The sequence below is a fragment of the Larus michahellis genome, chromosome 13, assembly GCF_964199755.1.
Source record: "Larus michahellis chromosome 13, bLarMic1.1, whole genome shotgun sequence".
Lineage (NCBI taxonomy): Eukaryota > Metazoa > Chordata > Aves > Charadriiformes > Laridae > Larus > Larus michahellis.
The window spans coordinates 8,477,007-8,494,328 of NC_133908.1; the positions used below are offsets into that span (position 1 = coordinate 8,477,007).

Below are 17,322 nucleotides of genomic sequence, written 5' to 3' on the forward strand. Positions count from 1 at the left end.
ATCTCAACAGAGTAGTTCCTTCTGCCCCTCTCATCCTTGTGAAGGAACCAGCTGGGTGTGTAGTTGACTCTGCTGGCCACTGCCTTTACTATTATTCTTTCTCCAGGCCCAGTCATGGCTGCAGGTGGTCACTTTTTTTTGCTATAAACAATAAAAGTCTAATTTGCACATGGAGGTGACCTCCTCTGCACCAGCCCCTGCTCAGGGCTCCGCACCAGCCCTGATTCGTCACACACAGATGATGGCCAGACCCTGCGCCCTTCCCCAGGTGGTCCAAGCCCGTGCATCGCCCCACTCCCAGCTGCTTCCCAGCAACTTCCAGCTCTTTGGAGCATCCCGAGGTGATGTGCTGGGAGCTGGCTGCCAATTAGTTTTCTCTTTAGGGTTCAAGGCTACCCCGGCAGAGAAGAACATGCCATATCGATTTCCTCCATTGTCCTCGCAACTGTCCGGGCAAAGAAACATTTGTTATTTGGTGACAGATCCCTGTGGAGGCCACTCAGGCATCCTACCCACGGAGCTGGTAATTCTGCCAGAAACTCTGCTTTAAAGGGTTTTGCAATGTTAATTAAATTTCTGCAGTTGTATCTCTTGGCTCTGAACAAGAGCCAAGCTTCTCTGAGCACGTGAGGAAGGGCTCAGCTCCTCATCCTCGTTCAAACCTGTCTCTGAGCAAGTCTGGCTCCCAAAACTGAATTCCCTGTACGCAACATCTGAAATACAATATTGTCCCTCACCAAAAGGGAATGAATTCAGGACTGTCCGGGTTCAGACACGGTGTGGGTCTAAATATCCTAGAGGCTGAGAGATGATCCCAGAGCTACAAAAAAAGGAGATGTCCCTGCCTGGAGAAGCGATTCCTCTAAGTAGACAAGCAAAAATGAGTATTTGTGATCGCACAGACAGGCACGATGCAGGAGGGACAGTGAGTCAGCCCAAGGACTCCGGATTAATTTGACAAAAAGCTCCTGCAACCCCGGCTCCCTTTCGCCTCTGACGACGCAGAGGCCCTGCCTCGGGCGGGCACCGATGTCCTCTGCCAGCACAGCTGGGCTTTTGGAGACACGGCTTTCCAGGAAAGCATGCAACGAATAGGAGCTGCCAAGCACCTGGGAAATGCAGGAGGAGACAAGTTGGTTTTAATAGTTAACATTCTTTAGAAATTTAAAACAGAGGCTGTTTTTTTTCAGGAAGAGGCTATTAATAAATGAGATAGGAGGGAAGCGTGAAGAAGATAAGGAGAACTTTAACTCAGAGAAGCTGTGGGACTGGAGCCTCCCGAGCAGCAGGGGTAGATCCACTGCTTGAGCTGTTCCCGTGGCAGAGGTGGGAGATGGGCACTTGGCTCACCGGGGTCCCGCAGGGCTGGGAAACCAGAACAGAGGATGGAGAACAGACCGACGGTGCTGAGCTGGCGTTTCCTACACAACATAGCGCGATTCCTGCCAGATATTACAAAGGGGCCTGGAAGCGAGGCGGTTGGTGGGGTCAGAAGATGCTTGGCACCAGCAGGTTTGCTCCAGGGCAGCTATTAATCATTGCCCTTTGCGGCTGGAGCTGCCCGAGTGCAACGGAGGGGTGGTGCTGGGCTGCGAAGGCGAGAGCCAGCACACTGGCACAGTGGTCCCACGGACACATTCACCCGCTGACATTTTCAGGAGGTGGCCAAAGTGGCATCATGCCTTCCCGAGGAGAGCAGCAGAGCCACCACAGACAGGGGACGGTGGGTCTGTGCCTGCGCTGAGGCTATGGGACATACCCGGCGGGCTCAGTGCCACCGTTGTTCAGCCTGGAGAATAGAAGGCTCCAGAGAGACCTCAAAGCCCCTTCCAGTTCTTAAAGAGGGCCTACAGGAAAGATGGGGACAAACTTTTTAGTAGGGCCTGTTGCGATAGGACAAGAGGTAACGGTTTTAAACTAAAAGCGTGTAGATTTGGACTAGATATAAGGAAGACATTTTTTATGTTGAGGGTGGTGAGGCACTGGCACAGGTTGGTTGCCCAGGGAGGTGGTAGATGCCCCATCCGCGGAAACATTCAAGGTCAGGTTGGATGGGGCTCTGACCATCCTGATCTAGTTGAAGATGCCTCTACTCATCGCAGGGCGGGTTTACTACATGACCTTTTAAGGTCCCTTCCAACCCAAACTATTCTATGATTTCAAGAAGAAAGTCAAAGTTTGTGCAGCTGTTGATACAGGTATGTGCTGTGAGGTAAAAGCAATTACTGCAGAATAAGAGCAAGGAGGCGCAGAAGACACTTTGCAAATATTATCCACTTAAGGCATGGACTGCTGTCACCACGCAGGGATTTAGTGACGAAAGGTCTGCACCAAGGGGCAGGATTTGAACGCTGGGAGCCCCTGCCTCCCAGGCTAAGTTAATACCATTCCCCTCACCCTCTATTAATGACAGCAATAAAAAAAGGCGCTCAGGCAGCAGTCTGGAGGGCTGGGCACAGTGCGGACCCTGGGGGAGAGCCCAGCACCCCACCCTGCTCCCACAGGTGGGTTTCCAACCTCGCATCCAGCCCAGCACCAACGTATTTTCTCGGATATTTTCCCAGTTTCCACAAGAGGGCACCGGCATGACACCAACGGGGATGCCAGGGTGTCCCCGAGCAGCGCCAGGCCCCTTCCCACAACCCACCCAGGGACAGAAGGGAAGCGGTTGATGTCCATCTCCCAGGAGAGCTCCCTACACAGGCTGGGAGGGGGGAGATTTCGGTTCTGGAGTCCTGGCTCACCAAGACATTTGCTATCCCAGAAAGAAACCTCTTTTGCTCAAAAAGGCGATTTTCCGTTGTAGCTCCGCTAACACCAAAGGGCTGCAGGGAGGGGAGCAGGCTTGCCCCAGTGGGTGCAGAAGGGCACCTGCCATCACCCATCTCTTCCAACCTCTGCACCCCGGGTGCAGCCCAGGCAGGGAGCAGGAACCCTCAGGAGCTGCTCCTCTGGGAAAATGGCGTTGTCTGTAGGGAGCTGCTGGGCTCCTGGCAAACCCTGATCCAGGGAAAGACCTAGCTGGAAAGAGATAGACCAGGGAAAGTAAATCCCCAGAAGTGTGGATAAAAAGAGCTGGCCTAGCTCCACAGGTGGGCTCTGCAGAGCAGATCCACGGGGCACACACCTACCCCAACCTGGGGGCCGGCCAGCAGACCCACAAGTGTCCAGAAGGCAGAAGTCACTCCAGGGTATCACCTGGGAGAGCTGCATCCCGTAGCTGCCGCCAGGGCAGGCCCAGGTCCCTCAGATGCCCGATGCCTCTTGTTCCCGGCAGCATCACAAGCAGCGACAGATCTCAGCGCTGCCAGGACCCTGCCGAGGTGCAGCCTGACCACACGCAAACTGCTACCAGCGCCCATGCAGCAGCAGTCGCTTTCATACTGCAACTGCGAGCAAACACGTCAAGCGCTGCTTCCTCCACTACACAACCCTCTGCTCTGCTGCAGTGTGACAGGGAATGAAGCAGCTCTTAAGAGCCAAAATACATAACGCTGCCAAGCGCTGAGCCAGCCTCTCACGTGGAGCCCCTTGCGCTGTACCCCAGGGAGCTGCTGTTATAGTCAAAGGAGGGGACCCCAGAAAAGCCACCCAACTCCAGGCTGGACTGGACACCCTTCACAAAGGGAAGCCTGTGACAATTAGAGACCTGGTGCTCAGACTTCAGGTTACCTTTCAGCGAGAGATACGGTTTCTCAGCCAACAACTACATCTCATGCCTCAGAGCCTGGCAGATCAGGCACTCGGTGCTCTGTTTTAGGCAGAGAAAGAGGGTTTTAGTATCTTCTTGAGAGAGTTTTTTAACCCAGGTGAGCTTGTCGAAGACTACTCCAATTGCTGTTGCCCCGTTCACCGCCCATATGGGACCCCGGAGCGTGACAGCTGGTTTTCTCTAGATTATCTTGATCCTGCTGGACACTGAGTGAGCGCGTACCAAAGCGCGAGGTGTGTTAGAAATGCCAAAACAGCAACAGATTGTCTGACAGGGCTGTCATTCTGTCATGAAGTATAACATGCATCCAGCCCGGGAGGAAGAACTGGATTGATGTACACTTTAGTGCCGGCTCAGGCCATCCAAGATTATTCCTCATTTTGGAGCCTCATTGATCAGACCTGGCGGATACATTTCTGGAGCATAAACAAAATATGGCAGAAGTCCCAAACCACCCTTTAGCTGCACCTTCTATATAAAACACGTTGCCATTCCACAAACACGTCTATAAGGGATTTCCCTTCGTGAACCCAATTTCCTCTCGCTTTTGAACAAAAATGCATCTCTGACATGAAAGGTGCAAAGGTAGAGACAGCATGGCTTGGTACAGAGCAACAGGGAATTTGCCGAGCAGCAACAAAATAGAGAACAAACAAGAAAAATAAAAGCCAATTTAATGCAGAGAATTTGTCAAAGGAGCAAAGATGCTTCTCGAGCAGCATCACTGACCGCCCTTCTGCTGCCAGACGTGCCGGAGGGACACTATGAGCACGAAGAAGGAACAGCAACAATAAAGTAAACACAAGTAACAAGGTGGGAACAAGCCTATGGGCTGGTGGGAGCTCCCCATGCTCCCCAACACGTGCCTTCTCAAAGGCGCAGCCTCGGACAAGCACCGGCTAGGACATAACTAATGTTGAGTGGATGTAATATCTCCGGAAGAGATCCCACATGGTGGGCTCAAGACAAACGGGAGAGACCGCTCTGTTTCTCTCCTGCTGAGTGATAAATGAGACCTGACACCCATTCCCAAAGGCTGAATTCATCAACTCCAGACCTTACAGGTGATTAGATCTGGAGCCGTGTTGGGATTGTCTCTAGCAGTCATGGTGTCTTTTTGGTCCTCATGCTTTTTTTGGCATCTTATAACAAAACTTCCCAGGAGCTACAGGAGGACAAAAGGAGCATTTTCTCGTGTTACACCCTTCAGCCAAGCAGACCTCCAAATGTTTGGTAATATAATTATGCAGGGTGGCTGTGGAGGAACCCAGCAGAGCCGCCCAGCAGCTCAGGGCACCAGGAGTCACAGCTTTGACTTCAAGAGAAACGTGAAAATCCATCTCCTGAGATGCACTTCAGCCACAATGTCAGCAGTAGTGTTCCTGCATGTGACAACATCTCACTGAGAAACACAAATCTCCATGAAGGGTTGACTGATACGTAGACAGTCAAAGCCTGAGAAGAAGTAGTATAGCTTATAATTCGCAGCGTTTTGGAAAGACTACAGCTGCCAATCAAGTGCACAATTCCTCAGTTGAGTGTTTCCAGGCTTTCCTCTCAAAAGAGATCCCATGGGAACCCCTTCCTCACACACCGGTCTTTTCTATCTGTTTATCCCATTCAGGTCCCCTCCAGAGGTCAGCTGCTCACTTGGTCCCAACGCCGCTCCTGCATCTGCTTCCTCAACCTCAAAAAAGCCTTCGACAGTGACATCTCCAAAGTCTGGCAATAGTCTGTGAAGTTTTCTTTTGATCTCTTGGTAATCTTCTATCTCCAGCAAGGAGCATTTGGTGGGAAGGGGAAAAATCCAGAGCTGGGTGGTTTGGGATGGAAGCCCTGGGGAAGCTGTATGGGATTAAATTCCTCCACCACAGTGTAGGACAGGCAACCTCCGCAAATGAAGACAGACGTGTGGATGAAGCAGTCCACACCTCTTATCTCCCACTTGTATTTTGGATGAGGGAACCTTTTGAACCTAAAGAAGGACGTGCGTAGCAGGCCGTGTAGGACACACTCAAATTGCAGAGCAAACCCAGGATGTAACGGCAGTGCCTGGGCTGTCAGGTGATCTTCAGCAGCCGGGAGCTGAACCACAGGAGGTGCCAGTTGGGGTTTGTTAAATGACAAGATGATATTATCCAAACATGTCCATCACCTTCAAGTACGGACCCTGTGACACAGGTAAAATTGCTTTTGTTCACCCAAAAGATCAATATTGTCAGGATGAAATAATATGTCAGCCGGTGTGAAGAACGCTGCCTGACCACTGACAGTCAACATGCAGAAACTCCCTCTTGAAAAAACAATATAAAAGAAATCCTGAATATATTGCCACTTTCCAAATCACCGTATTTGGACCATTCTCACCAGGACCTGTAGATCATCTCCAGATTTCTTGGAAGAATGACTTTCTGTGCACGTGGTTTATTTTGATGCAGAAAATTCCTCAGATGTAATCGGGTTCTTTTCTATTAAATCATCAAGGCAAATCAAGCTGCCAGAGTCCCATCTGAAGTCCACAGTCCTCAGTGAACATTGACATTTACTCCACATCACTCGCGGCAGGACTTTCCTCTGCACAAACCTGTTGTCAAAGGCAGTTTCTCATTACGCTTATCTAAAACTCTCCGGTCCTTTGGCAACTTCTTCCCCTCGCCCCCGTACGTCTGCTTTGTTTTGTGCTGGATTTAACTTTGCATATGTGATTTGGTGTGGGTTTTTTTAATATAACATCAAATCTCTTAATTCTCTGACCCAGAAATCAGAGAAAATCCTCATAAAAATCTGGGACAAAGAAGACACATGCAGCTGCACACGCGCAGCAGCAAGAGCTTCCGAAACTCCCAAATCTACCCATTTAAAGTGATTTTGATTAAAGAAAGCATTTTGAGAACTGTTGCTGTCAGAACTCGATTATTTTGAAAGCAAATCCTTGGCTTCCAAGTGCAGCCCTACTCTGAACAAGACACTTTAAAGAGCGACGGCGCGGTGGCCCAGGTTTACCATCAGCCGGCGGTCCGCACCCAGGATGCGAGGGCCTTTCCCTCCCACATTGTCACCTCCGTGAGGCCAGCAAGGACCCGACACCCACGCCGGGTACGCGCCTGCTCCCACAGCATCCAGAAAGAAAGGTTCCCTCAGCAGCAGCGTGACCTTTCCCGGAGCCGCACAGCCCGTTCCTGCAGCACTTTTGCCAATGAGTAAATAATGAGAAATTAGTGCGCGGCCCCGGCGATGAGTCAGAGCGAGCCGCCGCTGCCACTAATGAACCTGCGGGGGCAAAGCAGGGTGTCGGAGACATCTAAACCCCCTGTTTTCATGACGACATCACCCGTGTCACCCCTGTGTCCTCGGCGAGGTTGACGTGCATTGTCCCACCAATAAGTCACACCCAGACACGGGAGAGCCCCGGCCGATGCCAGGCAGGGGATGGGAGCGCGCTGCGTTTCGCATTGCCTCTTCGCAAGCTTAGTTTAATGAGGGAGAATGATGAAACATCACAAGCTGAGTCAGGTCAGCACAGGCAGGCAGCGACCTCCCATGGGAGAGGCCCCGGAGTTTTTAGGGGCAATGGGAGGGTGCAGAGGTACAGCTCCACCACACGCTACCACCAGGGATGGCAGGGTCCCCCTGCGGGTGTCCTACCAGCCAGGAGCTTCTTCTACCCCCGCAACGCTTCACTATGGCACCCAAAGATGAAGAACAAGGGCAAGGTGGGAGCACACCCTCTCCATCCCCAGCACCAACCATGGGGAAGCCCCCAGTCACAGCAGGGTTTCACCCACCTGCTCCGAGCCCTTCCTGAAGAGAGTCTCATTAAAGCGGGTAATTTAGCTTAACTACCCCGGGTAATTCACACGGCTGGGTCCACAATAGCGGCCAAGCGCAGGAGGAAATTGCATTACTGTATCTGGAGGTCTGGGGTGCTCAAATCTGAAAAGGAAATAGCGGTTCAACCCAGCCAGGGCTTTAATACCAGATTAAATGCTTTCACAGGAGCCTGTCCATTTGAAAGCTTCCAGCCAGCCTTTTGTCGAGCCAATTTAGTTTGCATTGTACTTTGGCTTCAAGAGGTACCTTAAAATGTAACCAGCAGCACTTTTTTTTTTTTTTTTTTTTTTTTTAACATGGTAGCTTAACTTTCTTGGAGGGACTTCATGGACCTGGGATGGCCACTGCTCTGTCCAGGAAGGCAATGAAGTGCTTTAGAGGCACAGGAGCCAAGCAAAGCTCCTCTCTCCGACGCCGTTGGCCTGAATGCGTTATTGTTTAGGGAATCTATTTGAGCATTTTGTGCTGAAAGACTCGCCTTTTTAGAAGGCTGAATGAAGCTCCAATTGGGATTATCAATTTTTAATCTCCCCATTAGCAGAAACAGAAGGTTACGAGTCTGGTAGTTTCTCTTGCTAGAGGGAACAGCCTATTTCCATACAAGAATTTCACTTTAAGAGGGCTAATTATCCCAAGCCTTGAACCAGGAGGTAACCTATGTCTCATGGACACCGTGCCTAGCCCCAGGTGCTTAAATGCAGCAATTTAGGAGAGTTCCTGGCTGATCCCGGGGCAGGCAGGACCGCGGCTGGACCAGCACGTGGGCATGTGGCAGGGCCAGCAGCAGGATGCTCCCACCCTCCTGCCGGCAGGGACAGACCCCAGGGACAGCAAGAAGGAGCCCATTCCGCAGGCGTGGGCCGGCTTCAGCTCTGAAATCCGGCACCTAGGAGACGCAGGGCACAGATTTGTAGGAATCCTGCCCCTCCGCTCCCCAATGTGGGGACACAGAGGGACCTCTGTCTGTCCGCCCCCAGCCCACTCCACAGGGCTCTGTGCCACCCCGGCTCTCCCCACAGGCACATCCTTGTCATTCAAATGAGAAGCTGCCACAAAGGCGAGGGCCCTGCCCTGAACAAAGAGCCGCTTGGGATGGCGGCGAAGGGGGACGCGGGTCCGTGGTCTCCATGAATGCAAATGCCTCCATCCCCTGGGAGCAACTTCTCTGGGAACAACACAGACAGGCTTTGTGAGCGGGAGGCCGAGGGAGGCATCGCTCGTACGCAAGCCCCCAGGAATGCCCAGCAAGGCCCAGCTGGAGAAACGCCTGGGGGGCACACACAGACCTTCCCGTCACCCCTGACCACCAAGTCAAGAAAAAGCAGCTCACACTAGTCTTTTTTGCACCCGTGCTCTGGCAGACAAACTAAAACTTTCCCGGCACTCCTGCGTCCCTTGGCCACTGACGCCAGAGCCCATCTCCACAAGGGATGATCTCGGTGATGCCACCACCACCACCCCACCGCCAGCTCCCACCCTGCAACCCCAGCACTACATCAAAGTGTCTCCCTCGGGGCCAAGCTTGCTCAGTGTCCTGGTCTGAGCAACACAACATTCATTTCTCTTTCAGTAATTTTACTTTCCAGTAAGGTTTCTTCTAATGCTTGGGAAAACTGCATTTTTAGAAGACTCTAGCGTCTGAATTTGTGAAAATATTTACTTTATAGCCAGCTATGGGATGTGGCTTTCAATCGAGCTCGCCAGGTGTGGGGATGAGGAGGAGCGAGACCCGGGCACTTGACCCAGGCTGCCAATGGGATTTATTTCATGCCATGAACGTCACATTCAATATGAATTAGAAAGTTTGCCGAGGAGCTTTCTCTTCTATGGTGGCTGCGATTCCAAGAACTCCTTGCCCTGGTGCCGAAGCCTCGAGCCCTTCCCTTCCTCCTGAAGCCGCAGTGCTCGCAGTGTCCCCCGTTTGCTGTCCCTGCTGGGAGTGCCTGGCTTCCTGCTGGTGGAATGGGCTGAGTATGGTCCTTGTATATTCTGTATTGGTATCAAGATCAATATTGGTTCTTTAGTATTGTTAATTATTTAGTATTATTCTGTTAAATCCATTTATATTTCAACCCTCATGTTTCCTTGTTTTTCCCCCGATTCCCCTTTCAGGGTGGGGAGATGACATTGGGTGATAGAGTAACTGTCTAAATGACAGTAAAGTGTCGTGGGTTCTTCAAACCCTAACACTCACCTTTTGCCCGGCACCCAATGTCCCACCACACAGCTGCCGTGTGGGAGGACCCGCGGGCCGGACCTGCTGGCTCAACAGCCAGCCCCGTTACAGAGCAGCAGGTCTCCAGGTCAACACCTTGTGTACAGACTCCACCGCCCCGGCTCGTCTGAACAACAAAACTCGAAGGTAGACCTCCCTCCGGACCTGGTTCAAAGCCCAGTGAAGCGGGAGCTCTGATTACTTGGTTACTACTAACACATATGAAGTTTTTGCTGCTCTCACCCCTGAGACGCTCAAGCCCAACAGCCATAAAAAGCTGCGATTAGTGAGCGCCGGGCACCGCGGTGAGGAGGGGCTGGGGGGTTTACTGTAAAGGCCGCAGCGCAAAATGGAAAGTAGTAAATCTCAAAAGCAACATACTAAATTCAAGGCAAACACTCAAGTCAAACTCCATTCCATCTGCTATTTTATGCTCTCTTTCTTAGAGCAGCTAATGGAGAACAATAAAAACATTAATAATCAAGCTAGATTTATAAAGTGGGCAGGATATTCCACTAGTAATGAAATCTAGAGAATCATTCAATATTATATTGCTTTGGGCAGCACTCTAACAAGAACTGCCTTTGAATTATAGCCTTCTCGCATTTTGCTGAACTTTAATTTGGCCCAGCATCGCTGTTTCATTTAAAACGAACCTATGTCAGGACCGGAGCGCAGGACGCAGCTCGGCGGCGCAGTCCTGCTGGGCACCGAAGGCCTCTCAGCTGCAAGGGGGGGTATTTGGGATCTAAAAGCTCTGTTGACACTGTGCTCTCTTTACTGCAGAGAATTGCTGGATATAATTTTCAAAGGTTAGCAGTGCTTTCTATTGCCATGGTTTCATGCTTCCTAGTTTTCAAATATTTGGTTGAAATGCATCACAGATCTTTAATTTCTTAGTTGCTTCCTAAAGTGGACATCAAATAATTCTTCTGAAAGCTCTCATTTCCCACACAGTAGTATTTTCCTGACAAACACCTCTGAAAATACCTGGCATTTTCTGCTCCCTGCTGCTCATTAGAGGGCATAAGCACAAACCTGTCTTACAATCAACCCCTTTGTAACCCCACCAGCGCCGTCTCCAGCCACAGAGATGTAGTTGCCCCAGCAAAAAATCACCAAGACACCCATCTGACATCATCTCCTCTGTCCTCCCCAAGCCTGAATAGCCTCTCGACGCCAGGCACTGCAATCCCCTTCTCCCGCAGTTTCACTCCGGCACAGTCATCACCATCCCCGGCATCTTTTGCTTTGCGAGACTGACACAGCTCTTCAGCACGGCTTTGAGCGACCGCTCAAATCCAGTCCAGGACAAAAAAAAAAAAGGTACCTTAACGCCTGAAAGCCGTCAGCGATAACTAATAAGCCCCCTCGAGTATTAACACTTAACCTGTAAAAGCTGAGTGCAGCATGTACGGTAGCAAGGGCAAAAGCAGGTCAAAGACGAAGTTTGAGTCAAATTGATTGGGGCAGAATACACCAATTCATGTTGTTTGCATGAAATATTAATTCCAGCTTTAACATTCGGTTATAGAGGAAAGCAAATGCACCATAATGATGCAGATGTGCCTTATTTTCCCCACGTTTTCTGTTCTGCGAGGAAGCGATGGGACAAAGCGAAGGGATGCTTTGTCCTTCCTGGCAGGTGTTGGAGCAGGAGCCCGTGAGCCGGAGCACATACTCAGTGGCCGAGGCTCGGTGTCGGCGTCCTGCGCACTGCTCCGTGCGAGCCCCACTCGTTAGATAACCCAGCTGTGCTGCAAATCAGCCCTGCCGTCCTCCTTCACAGCAGCTCACCGGCGGCGGTTTGAAATTCAGCGAATTTCAGGGAATTTCTCCAAACTGGCGGGTCCAGCCCCAGGACTGCTCGTCCACGCCCAGCCCCAGCCAGCTTTCCAACACCTGGGTTTGACGCGTTGTAGGGTTTCTCCTCTCTGAGCTACAGCTGGCATCGGCTACAGGAAACTTTTCCTCCTGCAGGAGAAAAGCCTCCATCTCTCCCCTCTCAGGGAAGACGCCGTGGAGCTGTACAGACCCGCTGGCACCGTGACCTGGCAGGGACATGACCTAAGCCCTCGCTGCCTGCTAAAACCTCTCAGCTCCCCACAAACCAAGTGGGCACCTGCGGGTGGAGAGGCAGGACCACAAGGATGCCCACGCTGTGCAGACCACCGCAATGAAGTCAACCCTCCGCCTGCTGCCGGCACAGCGCAGCCCCTAAAACATCCCCAAGGGCGTCCCAGTCCCCAGGGATCGCTCGGACTCCAGACATGCCATTTTACCCCACTTGCTGGCGGGAGTTTGTGCGGCTCCACCGCAGGTGGAGAGCCCTTGAGAGAGGCCAGCCCTTTCCCAGTGTCTGAGAAATCACCATCCATGTGTGAAGGCTGGTGGGGCCATCACCCCGTGGTGCTGGGCTGGCAGAAAGTTGGGTCACCACAACGGGGTGCAAGGGGGACACAGTGTAGTGGGTGCAGGGGGGACACCGTGCACTGGGTGTGTGCAACGGTTGCAAGGGGATGCACTGCACACCGGGTGCAAGGGAGGGGGGCACTGGCTTCAAAAGGGCTCCGTGCAGTGGGGATAGGGTGGGGGGCACTGAGTGCAGGGGGGAAGGTGGACCCTTCAGTGGGCGTGGGGGGGCGGCACCGGGTGTAACACGAGGCACCACGTAGAGGGTGCTGGGGGACCACCAGGTGTAAAGGGCCTCCGAACAGCGGGTACAAGCTGGAGGGCACCGGCTGCTAAGGGGGGCACCGAGCAGCGCAGGGGGAGGGGGGCATTTCCAGCCGCCAGAGCTCGCCCAGCGCCGCGGGGGACGGCGATGCCCGGAGCTGGGGGGGACACACCTAGAGAGGCGGGGGCCGGGTAGGGTGGGAGCGAGAGGAGTCGGGCGGGGGTGGAGGGGGTCGCGGATAACTCACAACTCCTCGGGTGATGTCGTCCGCCGCGGGGGTGGGCGCTGCGGGGGCTTCTTGCCACGCCAGCCACAGGGCGACCACGAGGAGCATCTCCCGGCGGCGGGCGCGGTGCCGGGCGGCGGGGCTCAGCATCCCCCCGCGCCCTGCGCCCCCCGCCGCCCGCCCCGGCAGGGCCCGGCCCCGCGCTGGGCTCCGCCGGGCCGCCGGGCTCCGCGCCGCATCCGCGCTCCCGCCCCGGGCTGCGGCCGCCGCCGGGGAGAGAGGCGGGGGGGCTCCGCTCCGCGTCCGCGCCGCCGGGCAGGTTCCGCTCCTCTCCGCGCTGTTCCGCCGGGGATGCTCCGCTCCGCTCTTCTCCGCTGGGGATGCTCCGCCGCCGGGGCGGCTGTGGGGCGGCGGGTGCGCGGTCACATCGCCCCGCTCCCGCACCCCGCGGAGCGAGAAAGTTGCTTCGAGCGCTGGCGCGGAGCGAAGCGGAGCTCGGTGGTGGCGGCGGCGGCGGCTGCCGCTGCCCGGGGCTGCCGAAGCTCCACCGCTCCTGCCATGCACCCCTCTGCGCCCGGCCGGCGGCGGGGGAGGAGAGGAGGAGGGAGAGGAGGAGGAGGAGGAGGAAGGGATGCTAATGACGGAGGCGGTGTCACGGCTCCGGCGGGGAGGGGGCGGTACAGCGCGGTCTGGCCGCGGCGCTGCGCAGCGCCGAGCACCGGCACCGCTCCACACGGCCGGGAGGAGAGGGCTCAGTCCCCGCGCAGGTTGCGTCCCCTCTCGGCTTCGCGTCTGCGTCTGCCCTCGGGTTTCCGACACGCTTCTTTTTAAGCATCAACGTTTCTTTAAGTACCGGCCCCATCCTCCGAATTTTTTTAAGTGCTGTGGAAAAGGCTGGGTGGTTGGTGCATCTCCAACTGACACCCAGGCTCAGCGAGACAAATGTCTGGCTTGTTCCCATAAACGGCATAATGGGATCCTGTGGCCTCTGCAGTGTGCCCTCCCATGAGAACTGTGAATCTGCCACATGCTCTGACAGGCCAGATGGCAGGGGACACCCTGACATCTCCAGCTCCTGCCGGTTCAGGATGAAAAGGTACTTCATACTTAGCATCTGTGTTCCCTACTTTCCATTAGCACATTAATACACTCAACGGTTTTGGAAATTAAAGTTGTTTTATAATGGGAACTGTAAGTGTACTCTCTTAAAAAAAGAAAAAAAATAAATAAGAAATGGAAATAATGAAGAACTGGCAGAGATGAAAAATTGCTTCTAGATGCTGCTGGGGCAAAATTGTAACGGACATTGATATGACACCTTCTGCACAAATAGATTAATTCAGCAATGAACCGTAGCTGCTTCTGGAGATATTTAATATCAAACAGGACTAAAGCAAAGCAGTGGAGGAGAGAGAAGAAATCTTTGTCCAGAAGAGTTAAAGAGAATTGACAGGGAAACCTCGTTTCCTGCAGGTGAGTTCGTGCTGCCCTGTGTCCCCGTGAGCTGGGCTGAGATTACTGCTCCAGCACCAGAGAAATCGGAGGGAAAACCCCTGGATTACAGGGCTCAGAGCCTCGCCAAATAGAGCTACTGCTGTAGCTCAAGGGCTTTGCTCCTCACTAAAGCAAAGTTCAACTTCTTAAAAAGCCCAGCCAAGCCCAGCCTGGTTCCACAGGTGCAGGGAGGGGGTTCCGAAGGGCAGGAGCTCCCTGAGCCCAGGTGCTGAGCAATGGGGCTGGCAGCTCCTGCTCACCATTTCATTTCACTTTGGAAAGATGCCCACAGCCACCTTGCCACACAGCCCCCATCTCCCGGGGGGGGTGTTTCCCCCTCTCTGTACATCCCTCTCCCCTTTGCAGGATTCACTCCTCCTCTGTGCATCTCCCGCTGTCCCCATCTCGTCCTGTCCATCCTGCAGCTGCTGCTGCTCTCGGGGGACATCTTCCCACCTCCAATAACTGTCACACCAGCCCCGATGAGATGAGGATGATTATTTACTCTATGCCAGAATCCACCGCTCCCGGCAGAAAGCAGCAGCCACCCAACACCCCTCGACCTTTCCTGGGTTTTCCAGCAAGGAAGCGTTATCCCATGCAGTCAGGCCAGCCTGGCATTGCTTAGCAACATCACATGTAGTAATTTCCTGCTAAGCAGCTCCAGAGTCTCTTCTTATTAGGGGTCATTTCTCTTGGCAGTTTTCATGACTGTGGGCATATCAAAGTGATCCTCGGGAGGAAGGCAGAGGCAGCACTGCAGGACTGAGAGAAGGGTGCAGCAGTGACCCGAAAGCCCAGAGTTTAGGACAAGCCCACAACCCTCGGGGTAAGTGGCTTCTGCGGTGAGGGACTCTCCACAGCAGAAACTGCCAGCACAAGTTCACTGACCTCAGTAAAGGCCACAAACTGGGTTTGGGGTTGTGACCGACAAACACTCCAGCACTTGGGAGTAGTTTCTAGGGGTTTGGGCTCTCTTACAACCAACTCAGCACAAAGAAACTCTGTCCCTCAACGTGGCACAGTTGGCACACTAGCCTGGTCCCCATGCTGGGCAGCCTGCAGGGCTTGAGCCTATGCCATAGCCATGGTGCCATCTCTCCTGCCCTGGCTGCCTCATCCCATGGCAGCAAAGCTACCTCAGGTACCTTCCTCACGCGTCTGGAAGATGCTGCACACTCCACCCCAACTTTTAATCCCATTTTGCAGATAAGGGCAATGAAGGATAAAGGTTCACTGGGGGCAGCCTGTGAGCTGTTGGACCAAAGATAAAGGCTGAGTCCACTCCAGCTGGAAGAGTTTTGCTCTTAACTGCAAGGGGTCAAGATTTGAGGGCGCATCCTACCATTTTATCTGCACCTCCCAGGTCATTCTTTCTCACAGCAGCGCATCAGGGACAAAATCTTCACGGTTTCCATCAGACCAAGTGTCCTAAGCAGATTGACAGCAGGGCAAATGGAAGATGCTTCTCCATGTCAAATATAGTTTAATCCTTTTTCAAGCCTTTAATTCTTTCCTGTGGCACTAAATGTAAGAGCGTACCCATTTCTAGCAAATCTGGAATGTGTTACAACTTGCCTATTGCAAGAGAATGCTTTTTCCACGGTTGTTTCTCATGTACATCTATTACATACAGGCACAGGCTGCAATTGCTGAGTTTGGGGTGTTTGCAGAACGTTCCACCGCAGCAGACTTAACCCCAGGTGCCAGCTCCATCCTCCCTGGGAGGAGCACCGTACAGAAGCCCAGCTTCCGACGAGCTCTCCTTTGCACAGCGTCCTGCCTCCGGCACACCAGGGATGAGCTTCACCCTGACTGGGGTGGATCAGTTTTTGATGGAGCAGATGGCCAGATGGTCCCAAACAATGTCAAAAAAAAAATATTAAAAATTAGCATCTTGTATCTGTTTCTGGTAACAACCCTTGCTGGGAAAGACTGTAACATTAGGGTAGCCGAGAGTCAGCAGGAGGTGAACAGTTTTTGCAGATCTGGGTGAGACTTTCCAAGAAAACAACCAACCAACTCCACAAAACCCCCAAAGTTTCTAGGTGGCCAAATCCCCCTGAATTTTCCAGCCTCTGACTTCTGCGGTTGCCGACACCTGTGCTGTTCACCATCTGCCCAGGTATTAGTTATGAGCATCTGTCTTGTGACAGCACCTCAGAGCCAGTCTTGCACTGTAGGAATCTGCAATGTCAATAATTGTATGCGCTGGACGAGCAGATGCTTTGTCCTTATTACCCTAGAGCTATTCAAGGTAATTCCCAACATATTTATAAACATTTTTAGCAGGCACAGAGAACAGAGTTGGGCTCTATGAAGAACCTAGTTAGAACAAACTGAACTGTGAATATTTTCTTCTCTTTCCTTTTCAGTCAATTAAAAAAACACTTCAATGGCACAGCTTTAACTCCACACTTGTGTCGCAACAAGAGTATGGGGGTAGATAGAGTTTTCATGCCATTCATTACACAGGTGAGCTGCTGAATAGAATTTATTTAAGGAAGAAACGGCATCATGATTTTAATTCCGTTAAGTGTAGCTTCCAAAATGCATTCTTTATGCTTCATTTGTTGCAAATGAATGACTCAGTTAAAACAGCATTTAAATACATTTTCGCCAAAATATTTGCTTTGCGCAACCACAAAATACAGATAACTGCAATCATCCGGTAAGTAAGAACAAGCAAATTGTCAGACACGGCAGATAGCTGTTTATTGTGATACCTATGGTCTTTTTTAGCACAAAACTTTTATGCAAAATAAGAAATGCTGGTGAAGCTGATTTGCAAGTTTGCATTTCCCTGATCTGCCTGATATTGTTGGTCTTTGGAAATAAGCAGTAAACAAGTACACTCTATCTGTTTTCTTTCCACGTGCTTAAATGCACGTACTTAAAATATTTTCACCTTTGTGCACCAAGATGGCGAGTATGAATTTAAAATGTCATTATCTTCTAACTATATATGCTACGTGCAAGATTTTTCCCTCTTGGTGTCTTCAGTATAATTAGCATGTATGACAACATTCAGACGATTTAATTTCCCCAATTACACAGCTATACCAAAAATATCCTTTGCATTAAATATGCAGCAATTCTTATCAGTAGACACTCCACAGCTTCTTTTGCCCTGTGATATCACTGCAGATGCTCATGTTTTTGGTAAG

At 52.2% G+C, this 17,322-nt stretch overlaps 1 protein-coding gene across 2 annotated transcripts in view; it reads right to left on the reverse strand.

Moving 5' to 3' along the window:
• The window catches only part of MMP17 (matrix metallopeptidase 17), a 66,902-nt gene extending 53,658 nt beyond the window's left edge, over window positions 1–13,244 (reverse strand). For both annotated transcript variants that reach the window (XM_074606567.1, XM_074606566.1), the window contains exon 1: window positions 12,683–13,244. In XM_074606567.1, the coding sequence (XP_074462668.1) occupies window positions 12,683–12,811 (129 nt within the window). In that variant the 5' untranslated portion in view covers window positions 12,812–13,244. The remainder of the gene's footprint in view (window positions 1–12,682) is intronic.
• Between the last annotated feature and the right edge of the window lie 4,078 nt (window positions 13,245–17,322).